The 21,397-nt window shown below is 42.1% G+C and overlaps 1 protein-coding gene across 1 annotated transcript in view; it reads left to right on the forward strand.

Annotated features, from left to right (window-relative positions):
- Nucleotides 1-270: 270 nt before the first annotated feature.
- Nucleotides 271-21,397, forward strand: part of atosa (atos homolog A) — a 38,402-nt gene continuing 17,275 nt past the window's right edge. Inside the window, exon 1 of the mRNA XM_054770127.1 lies at nt 271-1,278. Within this exon, the coding sequence (XP_054626102.1) occupies nt 1,248-1,278 (31 nt within the window). The 5' untranslated portion in view covers nt 271-1,247. The remainder of the gene's footprint in view (nt 1,279-21,397) is intronic.

The raw sequence follows: 21,397 nt of genomic DNA on the forward strand, positions 1-21,397 counted from the left end.
TCCCTGGAAACCTATGGGCCACCCCTGGGTTAAGAAGGATTACAAAAGATTTGTATTGACCTAAAAGTTACAAGAAAGCGCACATATTTTGCAAAAACGTTCATTTGTGTCAGAAAATTGCAACAAGTTTAACCAGCAACAAAAACAAAAACAAAACAACATCGTCCTATGAATAGACGATCTTTGTCTGCATACTGCCACAACCAACGCCGGAACAAAATGTTCACGACACGTGCGCACGTGAACAAGCTCCCAATTCAGCTGACCAATCAGCTTGCAGATAGGAGCCACGTCTTTGTTATGGTACTTGTAGCAAACGTCACAGGAAACAGTGTTACATACGCTATGGTACTTTTATTTTAAGTTTTTGACGGTTTCGTTGCCATGGCTGTGAGTCTGTGTTGATTTTTTTAGGAGGGAAGTGACGATCAGAGGGGGTTGTTGTTGGGACACGTGACAAGAGCTGTTTTGACAAGCCGTGGGGAGGAGGAAGAGCCCACGGAGGAGTGATGATGATGGTGGCGTTGGTGGTGAGGAGGTGTGGAAGAAGAAGAAGGAGGAGGAGGAGGGTCGGACTGTAAGCATCACGACGAGGAAGACTCACAGTTTCTTTCATCGGAGTTTACATCCAAAGAATCCCGCTTACTCTTTTATCTGTCGCTCGTTTAGCGTTTTAAGTTAGCTCTCGTGCCAGCGGACGTTAGCTTTGTTTTTGAGTGCGCGTCAAGTCGAGCTGTTGTGTTGTCGTGTTGGAGAAGAAAAGTTGTAATGACAACATGACAAAAGAAGGCAACACTTGTTAACTAAATGGCGACGACCAGAGTGTCTTGGAGGACAGCTCGATAAGGCGACAACATAGTCGTTTGTAGGCGAGCTAGTGCTAGCCAGTCATTGTTTGTGTTGTCAACACAGCTGACTTGCATGTATGCATGCATGTATGTAAAGCGACGTAAATATGGCTCCGGTGTTTAAAAGGGGCTGTCTTATGTATTATAGCCATCTTGCTAGTTAAATTAGTCGTGCTTCATAAAGCAATCACCACCTTCTCAGGTGTCTTTATTTTTTGAACAACCCACTGCGATGTAATCGTACAGTAGTAGCATGCTAACAAAGCGACGCTTTGTTGCGGGATAGGGGCAGTCAGGGCTGCACCGCACTGCCTAGCTAATAATAAGGCAGGTTCGGGCTCTAAAAAGGGCTCCTCCACTGTTGCTGTTGAAGACAAGAAGCAAGCGAGATATCCCCTGATGACACTGGACAACATGAAGGCCGAGCGAGGTAGGTTAACCCCCCCCCAAAAATCAGACACCTCACATCTCCAAAATGGACATGTTTTTCCTCACAGGGGATTCAGGGCAAAGAGTGATGTAACAGCTGGTGATCCTGGTCACCAGTTATGAAAATTAACAAAGGATGACCCACACAAATAAACAAATGAGGACACCGTTTTTTGCTGCTCCGCTTCTATGCCTCTTTTTCTTATTTTGGCGCACGCTGGCACGCTCTTGTTTTGACAGGCTCTGCTGCTAAAAAAAATGTTCCTGACAAGCCACCCCTGTTGTGGAAACTAGGCGCCCTTGCCTTATGCTCAGCAACCTGTTTACATGTCTGTAGCGGCAAGGAGGGGAAACCGGGACAGACGAGAGGGGGGGGGGGACACCCTCGTTTGTGTTACTTCTGCGTTCATTTGCAGAGGGTGCCCTAGCATTCGTGTCCTGCCCTGATCGACATTTTTACATAAGCTCTTGTGTGATTGATTGTACATGGTGGCTGTTGGTGACAACACCATTAAAAGCAGTGAAGCAGGTCCACTGTTCTCAGCTGTGATGAGATTAGCTGCAGTCAATCAAGGATAGCCTATGTTTTTGTGAGCAGGTTATGAAACTGCACTCAAGTCTGCTGACAGGCCGAGGGTATATTGGTAATGCCACCGTTCAACACAAACAGGGCATAAACATGCGCCTCCACTGTCACCCCTTTAATGTCATTACTTGCCTTTATATAGAAGCAGACATCTTCATGATGTGACTGACCAGAATATAAAGTGCATACTGACTGACTCTTGTGTAATTATAGCCTCCTAATGCAGCACAGCATCTGTGAATAATAGAACAGCAAAAGTGGCGGTCATGTGCTGTGGTGTTTGGTCACGACAGATTGTATGTTCTCTTTGTATGTTTTTTTTTGTTGTTGTATAACCTAATAACTGGTGGCCTCAGGCACAGCCTCCTAAAAATGGCTAGAACAACATTGTCAAAATGATCCCTTTTCACATAGCAATGTCACTTTGTGATGTAACACAACAAGCATGTGCACTAAGTTCTGGTTCTGCCCTTTGTTGGTGAATAAGATATGGATGAATGAATATTTTGGTAAGTGACGCCACAGGTGCAGTAAATCATGTGCCAAGTACCAAATGTTAGCAAAACGCTTCCATGTTTTTATTGTGCTTTTAATGTTTTGATTGTGACATACTTCTGCTTCTTGTCATTGTGGCCGAGTAGCTCAATCTTGGTCTAATCTGATCAGCAAACTTTTGTCCAGAAGACATTTGGCTTGTCCACATTGGCAGCTGAAAATGTAAATTGGGTACAAGCTTCTATCTTGGTTGGCATGTTCCCCGTTCATGACAATGTGAAAACTGGCTTCACTGGTGGACAGTGACATTGGTGTTCAGGAACTTTCCATCCAGTTCATGGCAGGCAGGAGCCTTGGTGGTTTCTGGGTTCTTCCTGAACACCTTAACCAATATCCTTAAGTAGTGACACATCCAAATAACTTGTCCTTATATACAGTTGTTAGAACTGATGATCTTGGAATCTACTTTTCTTTGGAAATTGCTCCAGAGGACTTTCCCAACCCGTGTAACTCTATAATTCTCCTTTTGATTTTACTGATTTCCTTGGACTTTCACAATGATCTGAGTATTGGTTCATCCAATGAATGTTGTCAGTGCTACCAAAGAGAAACTACAAACTGCAGTTAATCATGCAGAAGATTACTAAAAGTTAAAGGGATAGTTCGGATTTTTTGACATGAAGTTGTATGACATCCCCATCAGCAGTGGACTATTTCAACAGTGACTTACCCCTTCACATTATTCATGAATGGCTTTTAAGATAATTAGTTTGATAATGCTTCTCTCCTGAATTGTACACACATTACTCCCATAGTTCAAATCCTCACGAAAAATATATACGCCGACTAGATTATTAAAAGTCCGGGAAGTGCAAACAGTTAATGGGCATGGTACTGGCCCGGCAGTTAAATTACAGTGTATTAAGTTGTTTCCAGGTGAATCCGGATCGTATTGATAATGTTGTCATGTAAACGACACTGTTGTTCTCGGTCATAACTCTCTCAGTCTGCTCGTCACTCATGATGTACCATCACCGTGCCATCTTGGCTGTCTGTGCTCGGCTGCCATGTTCTAATTATGACAGCCTGTGCCAGTACTGTAGATGCTGGCAGTAAGTCTACTCCACGACCGGCAGCTATTGTTAATTGAGAACATACTATTCCTAGGGTGGGGGGTACTCGGGATCCACTTGACTGCTGTGTTGCTCAGAGAAAGCTACTATGTTGCTGAAAGAAGGCGTTTACTTGGTAGCCTTTGGGCCTATAGATGAGAACAGCAAGCATGTTCACTGTGGTTATGGTTTGAGGGACCTTAGGCTAGTTTTTGGTAGGAGGGGGACTTGTCCGGACATGTCTGTCTTGTTTGGCACTGATGTGCATTCATCTTCAGGTGGGTGTGGAAAAGAAATCCAGGGTTTCAGATTGCCGTTAAAGAGGTGATAGAATAGAATCAGGTATGACTACCATTATTAAATGATATAGTTCCGTGTTTCCCCCTTCCATTATAATGGGGGGTGTCCCCAGACAGTTAAGTTAATTTATTATCTACAGTATATAGCCACTGTGTACAACAGAAGCCATTTAGGATACATTTCTTATTGAACAGGTAAATACCTTGTTCTTTTATTAAACTAGCCTGAATTTATATTACTCTTTCATGGCATGCCATTTTGGTCTATGCGGTGGCATGTTTACAATTATCCTCTGCTCTCTGTATCGCACATGGCAGGAGCAATCGCATGAATTATATGACATGTCTTTATTTGACCGACCATACCATGTGTTTTGACTTGGTGGATTATTTCGGAATCTTTGTTAATTTATTTTATAAATAGTAACGGTTATCGTAAACAACTGGCAAATGGCAATCCCATTACGGTAGGACGGACGATATGGCCTAAAAATAGCATCACAGAATTTTTCAGAAAAAAATAGATTTGCGATTTTTTTTCCCTCAAATGTTTTACTACTTTTTAAAGAAAACAAAAAGTACAAATGACAGAGATAATTCCAAAAAAAAAGTTTTGCTTTTATTTTATCAACAATTTTATCACCGTAATAAAAATAACACCTATTTCTTTCATAGAATTAAAGTGCCAGTTCTTTTGTTTTAAAAAATATAGTTTGCAAGGAGTCAGACTTGTTTACATTCACATTGCAAGCTGCGCCATTTTCAAAAACATGAACAAGGAATCCCCTCATGACTGAATCTGAAGAAAAATGATATTTTTCGTTATCTCCAGTTTCAAATAATGCCACTCTTACGGAGATGCATCTGATTGTGTACCCCTGGCAATACTAGTCCTTTCTTGGGAACAAACTTTTCACTCTCTGTAGCCACAGCCATGCTGGTGTGTGTGTGCGTGTGTGTGTGGGTGTGTGTGTGCGCATCTTTGTTAAGGTATATGGGGGTCAGAGCTCCAGAAGCTCCTGGGGGCAGAAGTTGTGCTGTACATGAGGAGAAAAAAAACTCTTCATTTTCTTATTTTTTTCAAATTAAGTTTAAAAAAAAAATTAACAAAAAGCTTGAATTAATCAACAAAATCCATATATCGTCCAGGCCTACATGTGTTTTATGACTCACCTATGGCTTTACACGGCATAGTTTAATGTGATGCCATCCAAAAGCCACTTGCAAAGCCACTACTGAAAGGTATCTTAAATGAGAGATTCAGCTCTTTTATTCAGATATCATATTGTGCAGCTGTGTCTCGTGAAGTGGCAGCTGAGTGAACATCAATGTTGCCAGGCCGGTAGATCAAGAATTCTTAAAAGGAAGACTGTGTAATGATGACGCAAAAGTTCCGATCACAGGATCAGAATTGGCATTTAAGCAAAAACGCCTTATATTGTTTCCCGATTAAGAATTATATGGCATCCCTTTGTTGCATTTAGTAGGCCATGGTTGCATTATTCAAGGGAGAAGAGACGACCTTGTTCTCAGAGACCTAACCAGAGTCATCAGACTTCCCCTTGTTTTTTCCTGCGACTTGAGCGATTAGTCAGGTCAGTGTGGGAGTGGGTGTTCAACTGATTGCCCCCAATCACCACTGCGATGTTGAACCACTTTGCTCGTCTGACAGCTTTTTACTGATCCTATAAAGAACACCCTTGGCTTGCTTACACCAGTTGGAGAGAGATGGGGCTTGTCCTATCAGGTGTCAAATCCCCTTTTAGCCAGGGACGGGGGGCAAAAAAGCCAAAGTGTTAATATGTTCACAGAGCTCACGCTTCGATACTAGCAAAACTGAGATCTTGAGCGGTATGCGAAAGTCTTGCTTGATGTCTGTAACGCACGTTCAACTTTTGTCCCATATTTTGTTCAGTTTCCAAATTGTACAATCTTGAGGCCGTTGAAATGTTTATGTTCCACCATATCCTTAAAAGTTATTTGCTGGTATCAAAATGTAATTGGATTTCTCCTCACAACCTTAACTGCAAAGATTACATTCCAAACATATAAAGACTTTATTTCAGGGGTAGCATGAGGTCATGCGATGGAATCTCCCGAACAAAAGAGCCATGGTGATGGAGTTGTTGTTATGTTACACCCTCAACTGCCACTCTCACACCCACCCTTTTAGACTTGCTATTAGAAGCAGGGCTAAATTACCTCATAGCAGGTCATATTGGAGCGCCTTGCTGTACTGTTTGTTATGTTCGTATGGTAATGTGTTGTGCATCGGGCCGTTAGAAAGAGGAGTCAGTCCCTTTGCTTGCTGCCGACCTTCTGTCGTGTCCTCGGCCAGATTACAGCTGCCCGGAGATGTCCCAGACTCATGTGAGAGCGGATCAGCGGATCTATACACTCTCGCTGACAAAGAGCCCCAGATAACGCAGAGTGACGTATACCGTTGGGCCGCGCTGCACCTGTCTAGTCTCGTGTTGTCTTTACCAGTGATTTATCCCGCAGCAGGAGGCAACAACAGGTGCTCTCGCCTCTGTCACATAAGTCTAGCTCACCTTGAACCCATCTACATATTCCTTCATTCAGCTCTTCTGCAAATAATCAAGTTTCTTTTACCTTTAGGCAGCACAGGTGGTACTGTTGCGATTTTCCTACTGAGCTGCACCCAACAAAACATTTGACTGTGCACTGTAAAGTGTAGGGGTTGTTTACATGAAACTGGGAATTTGTGTTATTTCAGTCGTTTTTGCAGGAATATTCCACTTAGGACCGTAAACAGAAATACAGAAAAACATGCGGGACCACTTTGATATTCTTCACATTTAACTCACTCACACCAATTCCATTTTGGTCAAGATTTGCTTTGCAATTAAATTAATTTAAAGGAAAACATCCTACATCACACATTTGTTTTACAGGTGACAAAGCAAATAGTTATTATCGGTGCGCAAAATTTTAACATTGAAACTTTGTGCTTAAACTTTTGTTTGGAACGTTCTTGAAATTGCATTGCTTGTTCATTTTTTCTTTACTGCTATTATTTTAACAATTTCATCGCCTTTTAAGGGCTTCAACATACTCAAAAGCTAACTGAATCCTGCGAGCATATGGAGCTGGCCATTTTGGTTTGTAGGTTCTATCAAAAAGTAGCCTAGCCATGCGTTGTCGCTACATGGGATTAGGCTCCCTCCGGTCATCCCAGTGCAGTAATGCTCTTACATAGCGATAGAACATTTCATGTATGTAGTGTGGACATGCTTAGTGATGATGAAGTACATGCTCAGTGCTCCACACACAATTGAGGCTCATTGTTTAAAGTGTTAGTGGCGGACTGACTGACGCTGAAAGCAGGAGCACCTTTCTGCTGCCAGCTTGCCACACCCGTACATTGATGTCATTGCTCCTGTGTGTCCACGTAGCCAACCAGAAGCCAGCACTGCAGGACCAGGAAGAACCATCTGGACATGGTGGTTGGTCGAATATCTCTCTTAGGGTTTCTTTATTTAGGGTTGTCTTTGGCATGGTCATTCCATTATGCTGGTATCAAGTGGTTGCAATATAAATAATTGGTCTGTTTTTATTGGTAGTTGAAACAAGGATATTACAATGTTTTAATCATACTGTATTTCTGTGCAATCTAATATTAGGCCCTAATGTCAGATAGATGAATGCAGGGTTGAATTGCTGCCATTACTCTACCTTCTAACCCTATCCTTTTGTCTTGATTTTGTTTTCTCCAACTACTAACCTACGTGCATAAAATTACTGCCATTTTTGGCCTGCTTCAGCTAGTAAACAAAACTTCCAACCAGGCCCAACTCTGCGCTATAATAAGAGATGGCTGCTCTTCTTTTGGAAATTTGCCCAACACCCTTCATCACATCCTACTGCTTCGAGGTCTTCCCTTAGCATGTGGTATTTTAAGGGGGAAGGGTCAGAAGGTGATTGGGTCAGGAGGATCATGGAAGCCAATGGGGGTGTTTGCATGAGAGGGATCTGTGGTGAAGAAAAAGGTAGCAGCCCGGGAAAGACGCTTATCCTAATTAATTAGGCAAAATCCAAAACCGGCAGTTAATTATCCGGTTTTGTTTTCTCCCAATGCGACCATATAGTGGTTCTCTCACAGAAGATACATGGTTAGACACAGACTCTGTTAACAGAGAGCAACCTTGGGGACTCGTTGCGGAGGCGTCAAGCACATTGTTTATTAACAACAGTGTGAGGGTTCAGTAAATTTGAGACTACTATCCCCTTTTGTCCATTCACACGTATACATCTCGTCAAGCAACCTAACTGCCCTGAGTGTTTTTTTTGGGTGGGTAGTGATAATTGCCTTCGCTTTATCCTGTAGATTTTCATCTGCGTTCCATTCCAGTTGACAGTAAGTCTTGAGGTTAATGTTCTTTTTTTCCCCTTGTGCTCAGTTGATTTTTATTGGTAGTGCTTTTTTTCTCCCTTTTATCTTTGACAGGGCAGCACACTGGGAATGGGAGATGTAATTTGAAGTTTCTCAAGTCTCGATCGAAGAAGGCGTGTGCTGATATTCCCTAACGTATAATGTTTTAGGAAATAGCCTGAATGAACTTCCCAACCTTGTGATAATAGTGACCATTAATAACGCAGACCTGCCAACATGTAAATAGGGATTTCCACGTGAATGGAATTGCGGACGGAATCGTGGAATTTGCCAAAAAAAAAAATCTACTGTTAAATGCAGAATCTCTTGGAAACTATCTCTTTTACTTGTCACCGAGCGTGAGTGGAAGATGGCTGGGTTAGCTTACTTTAGCAGAGCATGCTATTGCAGCTGTGTGTGTGCGACTCAAGCTGTATGACTGTGTTTACCACATGTTAATAAAGTGTTTGGAATTGCATCGGTGACTAGGTCTTTCTTAACCAAAAGCGCGGGCTTTACAGTTTGTTGAGGATTTTATCGCAATGTGTGCAGGGGCTGACATCCCATTTCCCATTTGAAAAGTTAGCAAAGTACATCTGTTTATGAAATGCTGGGCAAAATTGTCCATGTGTTGCATCATTCAATGTAAGGATTTGTGCATTGAATTAACAGACATTTTAATCACTGACATAAAAAGCACACACTTTATGGTGGTAAAATAAGTGTAAAAATTAAAATGAAAACAGAAAAAAATGGAATTTGGGAAAGATACAACTGATTTCATAGGGCCCTATGCATGCATTTTTTTTTTTTGTACTCACTGCACATTTTAACCTTTAATTACGCTTGTATGCTCTGCTGCTTTCCAGGTACGCATTTTGCGCGTTCACTTTCAAGTTTCCACGTCAATCTGCACGTAGGTGGAGTGACAAGCTCTCTGGGAATCAGAGCGATCCCGTTTATAATTGCCTCCAGCAGCTGCCACTCGGAGCAAATGCTGTGCGTGTTCAATTCAGTTCAGTCAATGCCTCAAAGCAAACGTGAACCGACCACCACTGCTGCTGCTGCTATTTAAAATGTAAAATGAAGATGTTGACTTTACCCTACAGTATTGTTAGTAGGGTTGGGTGATAATGTTTATATACTGTTATACTGATAGAAAATGACTTATACCGGGATGAATGATAAACGGGAAAAAGCCGAGTTGATGACATGTTTTTCCTGTGACTGCGCACTACGGTGCATTCTATTGAAGCATTGCACATTGCACGCGTACGACAGCATGTAGGGCCCTATGATTTCCGTGTTAACGGAATTGCGGAATTGGCCAATAAAAACGGAATTTACTGATACACACGGAATCTCGCTGAAATTTCCGTAATGTGAATGAAATGCTGTGAGGAGAAGGAAGGAACATTCATGCGGGGAAGTATTTACGTGGCGGACCGCTCAATCGCGGCAGAATCACTGCAAACACTAAACCGCCTCCTCCGGAACTTAACATATTTTCACCGCTTTGTGTTTTACCACTTTAATGTAAGGAGCGTTTCACAATGTAACAATGTAACAATGTGTGTAGAGGCTGACATCCCATTCGAAAAGTTAGCAAGGTTACATCCATTTCTGAATTACTGGGCAAAATTGTCCATTGATGTATTGCACCAATAAATATGAAGCGGAGACTATAGAAATTGAAATATATTATATATTGAAATAATATATATATCAATGTGTACTCTCCCCAGTCCTGAAATTACTGAATCCCCTTTTACACAGGTGGCTTTTTGGATGGGTCTTTCTCACCATGCCAGACCAGCAGTCAAAAAGCCGGCCTCTACAGGCCATGTAAAAGAGGCTTAAGGCAATCACATACAGTCATCAAGCGCCGCCTCAATATGTCAATGCCACATCTGACACACTTTCCTCATGGCCCGTGGAGCCGCTTGAATTGCTTCACTGTGACTCCCCTTTCTAGAAGTTGGCATGAGCGCAGCGCAGGCAAGGTCAAAGGCCCGTGCGTTCACGTTTGAGGTTGGCTCTGGTTTCAGACGTGCATGTCCTACTGCCCTAGTGTGCTGGAGCCACCATTTGATGCGCTGCTTCAACCATGAACACAAACGGCAAAGAGGAGTCCCTCGTTATCAGACTGAACCTTGCTTTGGACGGTAAAACCTTTATCGATCCTGTCCATTCACCTGAATATTGAATCTGATGACGATTTTCTTAAATACGCTTATGCATGATTGTTGACGAGTGCAGTTTAGTAATCCTCATTCTGCACCCAGGCCTACTTCGCTTGCTACACTTCCATATTACATAAGATGCATTTAACAATGAGTTTGCAAAGGGCCTCTGTCACCTGATTAAGGGCTTTGGGGCTCTGGCTGTAATGTGTGCCTGCAGGGATGTCAGGGTCATGATGTCAGCTTCACCCGTTCACTCTTATATGCATAACACACACTCAGCAGTATTGAATAATCACTGTGGTTTATACTCAGTGGCAATAGTGTTTCAAGACATCTTTTGGGAGAAACAGTCTTTTAAAGATCAGCTAACCTGACCTTCATAAGAAAGACACTTGGGCCACTTTCAATAATTCTTTGGCATTTTCTGAACAATTATGGTTAGAGTTCATGAAAGCTTCTGAAAAATTAAATGTCACAGGAACATGGTGTTCACTTTATCTCTCTCCAGTTTACCTATGGCTACTCTAGAGTGAGAGTTGAGCTTTACAGCAATTTCACCTTATTATTTTCCCAAAATATTTTGTTAAACAGGCAGCACGGTGGGGTAGTGTTTAGCACGTCTGCCTCATAGTCAGAAAATCTGCATTCTCTGTGGAATTGGCATGTTCTCCCTGTGCTTTGCGTGATGTTTCACCAGGTATTCCGACTTCATCCCGCTTACCCAAAAACAGGTATGTTAAGTTCATTGCAGACTCTAAATTTTCTGTAGATGTGAATGTGAGTGTGAATGGTTGTTTGTCTATATGTAGGCCTGTCACGATAATCTATAAATCAATAAATCAATTAACCACACAATAAATAAATAAGTTGATAATTTTGCCGGCCTCGACATATTGACGTGCATGTGTTTGATTGTCTCCTCCCTCTCTCTCCCGAACGGGTCATTGTGACGAGAACGAACATTTGTGTGGGGAAGTATTTCCCTGACGGATCACTCAATCGAGGTGCAATGTCATTACAAACACTAATCTCCCTCCCGAACGAAACATGTTGATACCACATCCTGAAGCACCGGCGAAGGCTTGCGGAAAAACCCGTGAATGGAAGCCAGCTGGGTTAGCTTTGTTTCGCAGAGGATGCTAAGTGCGGTTTTGTGTCTTTTACGACGTGTTGTCTCTCTTGTTAATGTAAGCGAGCGTTTTGCGATGCCCACACACGTTTTCAGTGAAATAAGGCGAGGGGTATGTTTATTCTTGCTCCGATCTTGTCTTCCATTCTACATTCTCAACACACACAATACACTTCTGGCCTTCAAAATAAGAGCGCCACATCCTATCCAATTGTGCAAACCAAATAAGGGTGTCATAAAAATATCTTGCATTACAAGTGGAATTGCATCAGTGACTGTGTCTTCCTTAACCATAAGCACGGGCATTACAGTTTGTTGAGGATTTTGTAGAAATGTTTGCAGTGGCAGACATCCCATTAGAAAAGGTAGCCAAGCTCCATCCGCTTCTGAATTACTGGGCAAAATTGTCCAGTGATGTCTTGCATCAGTAAATGTAAGAATTTTTGCATTTAAATAATGGACTGAATTCTAAAAAATTACAACAGGAAAAAAAACATTTGAAATTACTTAATATCAAATGGATTTCATGGGCTGCAGTTGTTAATTTTGTACTTCAGCCAATAAGGAACTTTCATTTTCTAAAAAAACATTTTAGCTCTTCAAACAAAAGCGAAGCAGTTTCATGTTTTGCATTTTGTTCCCTTACTGTGCTGAAAATGAACCATACCGTGACCTTAAAACGGAGGAATGTACTGTGCCGTGATTGAGGCGTACCATTACACCCCTAGTTATAATTTTATTTGCTGCCTCATTGCTGCTGGTCTCATTGTAGGTTCTGAGCAGTTTATCTGAATAAATTTGGTTTTAAGTAGCTCACTGATGGCCATCAGTTGCTATGGCTGTTGATGACAGAGAGGCATACTGTGTCTTACCAACAAGGCAGTGTACTACAACAACATCACGAGCCTTTTTAGCCTCGTGTGTGTTTTGCCAAAATAGGCTAAATTCCTCACATCCCCACTGGATTGACTGGGACATAGAAGCCTTCTCAGGTTGAACTTTTGTCTTAGGTTACTATTCGGGAGAGTATTCATCAAACTTGCCAACCAGCTCATCCTGTTGGGGGAAATCAAGTCAGCTGGTGTATTGTTAGGGTAAAACCGTACACACACACACACCAATATGTTGCCAGCTTGTGTGTTAAAGCATCATACAATACTGTTTCTTCAGAATCTCAGAAAGTTGTTTAAGTAAATGCATTTTAATAAGGATTTTTCCCATTTATTGTGTTGATCTTAAACCAGAGTAGAAAACTGCCTGGGTCTGGGTGAGGTTTTGCGGAAAACTTTGCCTACAGCCGAGTTGTGTCTGTTGTCTCATGATGATAAACTTTTTTTCCCCCGAGTGGCTCGCAGCTTGTTTGCCATGTGACTTCAGTGGTGTGTGTTGTTGCTCCGCTGGCAAACAACAGCTGTTTGTGGTTAACAATCGCGGGTGTGAGAGAGGAGAAGGTGTTGTGACGTTGTGTGTTTGCAAGCATGAAGAACGACAATGGCAGCAGAGTTCACAAAACAGAGGAAGGGTTCTCCTCAGCTGGAACTGTACTCAGGCTCCTCAGCCAATCAGGGCTTGTTGCTATGTGCGCACTAAATCTGCCCCCTTTGTGTTGCAACGTGGGAGAGAGGGACACACACTCACACACTTGTGTCCTGAGTTCTTGGGTTTGAAGTACCTTTTGTGCAACTCAAGCTGGAGCAAACAAGACAAGTTTCAAGACTAATAGAAAGACTAAACGTTCTGCTACCAACTCGTCGTTGACAAAGTGTATCATTGAGCTGTGCTGGATGACAGCTTAATAGTTGCATTGAGTATGAAAGCCACCCACCCATCTGCTGTAGTTAAAAACAAATGGCAGCAGTTGAATGCAGGACATCGTGGTGTACACTAGCAATATAAAGTGTTTGTAAAAAGTGCACACAAAAAAATACCCTGTTTTTCAGCTTTTCGAATTCTGAAAGATGGACCACAATAAAACATTTCAAAACGTGTTTCATAACCTAGTGGAGTGACATATAACCAGTTCTATTCATTGGGAAAAGTTGTTGTTTTCTCATGGAAAGATAAGAAAATAAACAAATGCTTTGTTGGAGCGCCTACTCACCATGCCTATAAAAAGGTGGTAGTATCAGAGTTGTCATTGAGGCAACATCTCTCTTTTCTGTCACAGGTGACAAAATGTCAGATTGATGCTGCAATTTTGTTGGATTTTTGTGTAAAAGGCTTTGAATCACCACATATCTTAATTCTCTGCAATATATGTATTGGTCCAATTGTAAGGCCATCTCTTGTGCATGTGGTGACTGCACCGATGGGTGTAGGCAAACCCTTCTACTCTGAACCGCTACACACAAAAGGGAGGCATTTTTTCAAAACATGCACACCTACTGTGCTATTATTTTTCTGACAAATAAACCACGTCAGGGTTTCTGCTACATGTAATTGATCGTGGCGAACCGCCACAGCAGAATAAAAACTGCCACACCTGAAAACAATGTTAAGTAATAGATGAATGGATATACTGTATATGCTATATAGATACATATATAGATTATTACCTATGCACATATTGACCACAATTAGTTTGAAAACAATTTACAATATCATAAAAATGTTTCATGCTTTATTTTGATAAACATGCACTGGAATCGCCTGTCTGCCCCGTTGGCACTTCGGCATGTGCGACCAGAATAAAGTATGCGACCAGTTTGTTCCTTATTATTGTGAGAATGAAAAATAGTTCGTAAAAGGTGGAGTCAATTGACAACAGCTTGTCACAGGCTAAGCCTATCAATACCAGTGTATGGGGTGTAATGTTTTGTCTGAGTTTGGTCAAAGTACATGTTTTGAATGCAGCAAAATGCGTTTGGTGCACAATGAGGTGTTATATTTTGGGAATCACTGAAATGGAAATTCCACCGTTTTGTATTTATTTCATTAACTTTGTCAAAAGCTTTTTTATGTCACAAAATGACGATATGAAAATGGGCCGAAATTGACATCAGATCATGTTTTATACACAACAAGCATGAAGAAAGTATTCGATTGTGTGGCACACAACACACACAGCTAGCAAGTACTGTAGTCGCTAGCACATAGTGCACCTTTCCTCACAGGGACAAAGAGACTGAATGACTGACATGAGGGTTCACTCACTCCGTTCATTCCTCTATAGAACCAACGCGCCAAGGTGTTGAGACAGATGCATGGAGTGAACCCTCTTGTCATGCAGTCTGTTTGGTAGAGAAAGAGAGAGACGAGGAAAACAAACATGCATGCACATGTCAATATATTGAGGCCGGCAAAATTGAGTTTGTTTTTATTTATCGTGCGATTAACTGATCTACTGATTATCATGACAGGCCTATTATAAGTGTTCTATTCCAACATAACGTCTTTATTTAATGAAAAATGAGCACGCTGAGTGGAGATGTGCTTTGTAAATAAAGTGCAATTTATATGTTGGCGGTCACATAAAAATTGCTCGCCTCTCCTTTCACCTCCTAAATAGGTCAGGTAACAAAAGGAGGCTCGACATTTTAGACTCTGACTTTAAGTGCTCTCAGCAACTTTGCCATTAAATTAACAGTTTTGCAATGTTCTCGGTTCAGGTATTGCTTGTTGAAAAAAGTTAATAAATAAGTCATAAAAATTATTTGTCATAATGATTAAAAAAAAGACACAGCAGCGGCACGACACAGTGGCAACAGTCCACCCTCCCATGCAGCCCACCACCATAGCTTCAAAAAAATCCTTGGAGAAACTGTGCATGTGGTGGTGCAGTTATTAGACCCCGTATTTTGACCCCAAAAGTCAGATTACAGTTTAATGTGCTTAAAACACCCATTGTAACTTTAGGGTGTTTAACTGGATTGCCACAAAATCTGGTACACACTTGCATGTAAAATTTGAGCAAAATCGGATGAAAAATATGACTGCCACAAAACCAAACGTCTTTGAGGGGCACGGGCAGGACTTGGCAACTAATTGTCCATAAGTCATTGACCGTTCGTCTAATAATTGTAAAACTCACAGGATATCTGTATTACATGTATACTAGAATGCCTTCCAAAGCATTTTGAGGACAAACCATAGAGGGCGCCACCAATGTCATATACATATCTTTAATTGGATTTAAGTCTGGGCTCTGGCTGGCCTACAACAAAATCTTGTATTTTCTTCTGATAGTCGTTGTTTAGTTAATTCGGATGTATGCTCTCAATCCACTGTATATACAATGGGTCGCCTGAATTTTTAGGACTAATGGGACCATACCAGTAGTTGGTTCCCATTTAAAGGCTCCTCAGAATCAACTATTTGTTCAATAAGGCAGTTTTTACAAAATGGCTCGTCTTGGTACATGCCACTTTTTTCACTTCCAGCCTTTGAATTGCTTTGACACAAGGCAGACACAAACAGGAAAGGTGAGTATACTGCTGATTTCTTGTTACTACTGCATAAGGTTAGCAGGGCGTGCACGTTCTGCAGTCAAACCACAGAGAGAGAGAAGATACGCCTGTAATCACTTTAGCACAACACAAAACATATCAGACCATTTTTGAGCACAGTGCAATTACACAGTCCTTGGTCAAAACACAACACAAGCCTCAGTTCTTTTAAACATGATCAATATGCTGCTCATTCCATTCAGGTTCTTTAATCACCGTGATGGGAATGTTTAACACAATGTCCCTGTTGCCTTGGTAACATGGCAATTTTTCCCCCTGGTTATTAACTGTTGTACTCTCTGCTTGTGCTCCGACAAATCTGCCAGTGTCAGGCATCCTCTTCCTTTAGCAACGGCACTTTTCTTTTATGATGTGAAAGGGGAAACATGCTTTGCCACAGGGTAGCTCTGATAATTGTTTTTCTTAAACATGTCGCTTTTTTGAGGCTTTAGAGTAAATGGATATTAAAAACGCACCTCGCTTGTTTTTGCGAAAATGCATTATGTCTGGTCTGCAGACAGAATTGAGGCTAGATATGTGACCCAGTTACACAAGCCTGTAAGGAGTCTTTCTATCCATCCATCCGTCTATCTTCTATATCTTCTACCCTCACTAGGGTCGCGGATGCTGGAGCCTATCCCAGCTGACTTCGGGCGAGAGGCGGGGTACACCCCGGACTGGTCGCCAGCCAATCACAGGGCACATATAGACAAACAACCATTCACACTCACATTCATACATATGGACAATTTAGAGTCACCAATTAACCTAACATGCATGTTTTTGGAATGTGGGAGGAAACCGGAGTACCCGGAGAAAACCCACGCACGCACGGGGGGAACATGCAAACTCCACACAGAGATGCCCAAAGGAGAGTCAAACCCAGATCTTCCCGATCTCCTGATTGTGTGGCCAACATGCTAACCACTCTAACCGGAGTCTTTCTATTACTTTGGAATTCCAAATAATGCATACAATGATGATGCACTTGCAGCTACTCCCAAAGTTCATTGAGTCCGAGACGGTAATACTGCACCGTAGCATGCGTGCAAGTTGAATACACCAAGACAAACTTTAGGGGAGTGTAGGACAGAATGTTCTGCAGTTTAAGGGGTCAGTGCAATCAACATCCTTGAGTCAACATGTCGGGACAGAGTAACATTAGACGCTAAAGCTGTAGTGTGACACTACTAGCGTGTTATCAACCTTGGAAGGTATTGCGGCATCTTTGAGTAGTCCTAAAATGGAGAGTGATTGTTTTTCGTTCACACTGTGGGAGAGGTATTATTTTTATGTCATACAGACAGTTGTTTCTAATATTTTGGTTAACACATTTAGTTACAGAGTCAACAGTATATCCACAATAATAAACACAGCATAACGGGTTACTGCAATGGTCACCACGCAGAAATCAGTTGGATACAAAAGTTGATTGCACTGCCTGAATGCATGCATCGTCAAAGTGTTATCAAACAGTGCCATGTCGGAGCCTGCACATTGAAATCAGAGAGTTTATAGGGGGGAAAAAACTGAGAGCGTACCAAGTTGTCTATATTTATCTCACCGGGGGCTGCAGTAAGAAGATTTAGCATGGAAAGACTGTCAGGGTAATCTCCCACTCTGTTTCCCTATATTCATTTAAGAGACACAGCTCACTGTGTGTGTGTGTGTGTGTGTGTCAGTGATGTTGATAGGTGTGTGTCCCGCGTCCCTGACGCAATGAAATCTGAAAGAACAGAATAAGACAGGCACCTCATTTTTCCCTTGTAAAACAGTACATTGTGAATAACAACTTCAAAATAAAACTCGCAAAAAAATCTTTGTCAGCAGACTAGGCAAGCACTGTTTCAACCCTCTGCGCATCTGCTCGGTGCAGACGTGATCCACTGTACAATGTATTGCAACATGGTAGTTTAGCCGCTACCAAAACAACTAGCCAGTCGGATTTTTTTTCGACAATTAAAGATACAAACTTCATAGTAAATAAACCCACATTTCCACTACTCAATGCACTGCTCATTTGTGTTGATGATGTTTTAATGTTGAGGAGAATGGGCTCTCGTTGACCAAATGCTCATTTATTAGCTAATATATTGCACAACATATCCGCAACACAACCAATATTGCAGCCTGTGACTCCCAATGTTTTTTCATCTGGCACTAATTAGGAGACTCAGCGGGTTATTTGCTTTTCCCTGGCAACTATATGAGAGTGCAGTTAATTTGAATAGAGGTGTTAATTCCAGGATTTACTGTATGTCATGTCGCTCCACCAGTGTCATTTGGCCAAGTGTGAACACAGTCCACCAAACCCAGAACTCTCTAAGCCATCTCTAAGGTGGTCCTGAGTGAGGTTGGTGTGAACACTGACCACAACAATGCACTGAAACACCGGATATGATGTGACCACATGCAGCCATAACCAGGTGTTGCATAGCAACACACAACACAAAGTTGAGTGAAAATCAGCACAACATAAACAGTTAAATGCTCGTGTTACCAAAGCACATGTTAACCTTGCTATTGTTGACGTGAAAATTTTGCTTCTAAAAATGAGTAAACAAGTTTGCAGCCACACTATTTGCTTAAACATGACTGCTGTGTAGAAAGACTGCATATGTGCTCCACTAATCATCGTGCATGAGCACATACACCTGTAGATGTCCCACATAAGTTTATGCAACTAGGGGTTCCTGGAAAAAGACCCTAATGATGGTCTGGAACTATTCTTGCTGCTCAGGGAGCCTTGATACCCAGTTTTTTTTTTTTTGGTGGAAATGCAGGAGGGTATTTCAAAATATCAGGGAAAGAAAGTTCCTGAAAAGGTTCCTGTGGTGCAAAAAGGGCTAATGTTGTTAAGCCTCTTCGGGATTCTGATTACCGAAATCTTCCTTAAGGACGTATGGCGCCACCTGTTGCTTTGGAATTAGCTCGGCAGCCTGTGTTTTGATGTAGAAAGCGATTTATTCTTAATACCAATGGTGTGTATTGAGATCGGTTAGGGATGTTTTTTGGAGAAATACTGTTAAGAAATAGTCCTTAGATTTCTCTCCCAGCATGAGCTCCGACCTTTATTCTCCGTCTGCTTCCGATGTGTGCCTTGTCTTTCTCCCAGGCTGCATGTTATTATCAGTACTCTCCATATACAGCACCCAGCTCTTTGATAAGCGGTCGAGCAGATGCGGCAGTTAAGCTCGTCAGTGCTTTTGACTTTGATCGTGTGTGTGTCTTTGCAAACTGCTGGCGAGACTGAAGCTGCTGCTCTCAGTTGCATTTGAATGAGTCGTGCTCGTAAACAAATAGAGAGCTCGACATCATACAGAATAGGAATGGGATTGAACATGTTCTTCGGTTAAGTGGGTTATATTACCAGTATTCAAATTAGCTGGGTGTGTGCTATTGTGCAGCTTTTGCAGTGGAAAACAGGGAAGATCTAGCATTCAATGAATGTGTGTCTCCACACTGCATGGATTAATGGGTCAGATTATATCAAAGTGTGTGTGCGTGTGTGTATGTGTGTGTGTCTTCTATCGTCCCATCTGTCTTTATTAAAATAGAAACACTGTTGTGTTCAAAATGTTGAAATTGGATTATTTGCCTGGTTTTGTTTTCCACATGGGTGAAGAGAGTCTCAAAACGCATCCAAGCGCCGCTAGACTAATGACAGCCAAGAAAATGAGCGACACATTTGCCGTCAGTGATGACAAATTTTCCCGCAGTGTGTCCCGCCGCAGCCGTCTGTTTGTTCTAAATGACGCGTTAGCTACCAAAGCTGACCCCTTGCCCCTGTCCTGGAGGACATTTTCCATCCCACATAACTCCGCACTGATCTGCCTCTGGCCTGGGGGACATGAAGATAGCTGAGAGGTGCATGTCTGTGTGTGCTAGCATGTACTGGCCAAAGCAGCCCATCTGTGGGCGGGACTCCAGCTACACTTGGTGGCAGGCACTGGCAGCCTCCTAATAATAAGAACGCCTAATCTAAATCTGACCTGTTATGTAATTCACATTCGCCTCGTGGAAACAAACACAAGAGAGGTCATGGGCACGTGGGAAAGAGAGGGGATCAAGTCTTGCTTTGTGCCTGCGTAATAGTGCAAAGTGCATCAGCCAAGCCGCTTATTTCCACCAAGCAGTTCAGTTAAGTTCGCCATGGTACCATTTGGAACAATAAACCCTGATCTGGCTCGTGGCGATAGCTGCATTAGCCCACATTTGCTTCTTTCACATGGAGATCCTGAAAAATAGATGCATCGGATTCATAGATTCAGCATTTATTCACCTGTGCCCCTCCCACAGAACCCATGGAAAGTTTTTCATGCAACCAGCATAATATCTTTTCTGAGTACCAGCTAGTGTTATGCATCAAATAATACTACTAATACAGCGACGATTGCTTTCAACATAACAGGACAGGAGAAGTGAGTGTCAGGTGTCAAACTTCATACCCCGATTCCCAGCATTGCTCTGTTACGGCGCTGTTACAACCTCCAAAGACAGAAATGCCTCGGTTGTCTGTGTCCCTCTACATTCTGTTTCCACTGCTTATACAGGACAGACATGGCGTGAAAGGCAAGGAAGGGGTAACTTGAGAGCAAACGACTGGAAACATGAGATTAGGTACCCCAGCAAAAGGGTGATACCATTCTGAACTGTACCAAACTGTACTGCTTGGTGGAAATGGTGTTTTGACAGCTTTTCTTGGTTATCAATTGACGTCTAAATACTACTGTTTTTCACATTGAATAAAGGCAGTCAAAAGGCAACAGTAAATATGACTTAAGTACTTCAAAGGCCCTTTTGGAAGGCAGGTTACACATTATAGGAGACAAGTGTGCCAGTAGTGTTTTTGGTCACAGGCCAGTGAGTAAGAGGGGTGCAGGAAAAGGCAGCGCTGAACATTGACCTTGCACATAAGGCTTAATGATTGATAAATAATCTGCCTTATCACATAAATTGTATTGCCAAAACACGAGACATAACAAATAGATCTGATTTATAAATATTTGACTATATCTACTTTGTTTTCGTCTACTTCTATTGGTGTTTACCAGTCTATTAAATGTGCTACTGAGTGTTGAACACTTGCTCTTTTTTATGTCTAACTGGAGCTTTCCCGCCAATCTGTCTCTTTGTGTTGTCCTGCATCCTGATCACCTCCCAGCCAGCATCCCTTTAAGCTGTGCGTCTTTGTGTGTGTAGGCTTCGTAGGAATGCCCTATTCAAGCATGACGCCCTAACCCAAACCCTCCATCACTAGCTCTTTTGTCCAGCACTGCACGTGTGTGTGTGTGTATGTTTTCAAAGGGTGTGTTGGATGGCTTGGTGGGGCTGTGTGTACGTCACTGTGCCTGTGTTTGTTGGCATTTGTGTTTTTTTTCTTACCTACGCCTTCAGGGTGTTGATGTGTGTATGTGTATGCTCCAAGAATTCTCCCTCCTAGAAAACCGCAATCCGACACCGACCTGCGCCCAT

Source organism: Dunckerocampus dactyliophorus, chromosome 3 (assembly GCF_027744805.1).
Source record: "Dunckerocampus dactyliophorus isolate RoL2022-P2 chromosome 3, RoL_Ddac_1.1, whole genome shotgun sequence".
NCBI lineage: Eukaryota > Metazoa > Chordata > Actinopteri > Syngnathiformes > Syngnathidae > Dunckerocampus > Dunckerocampus dactyliophorus.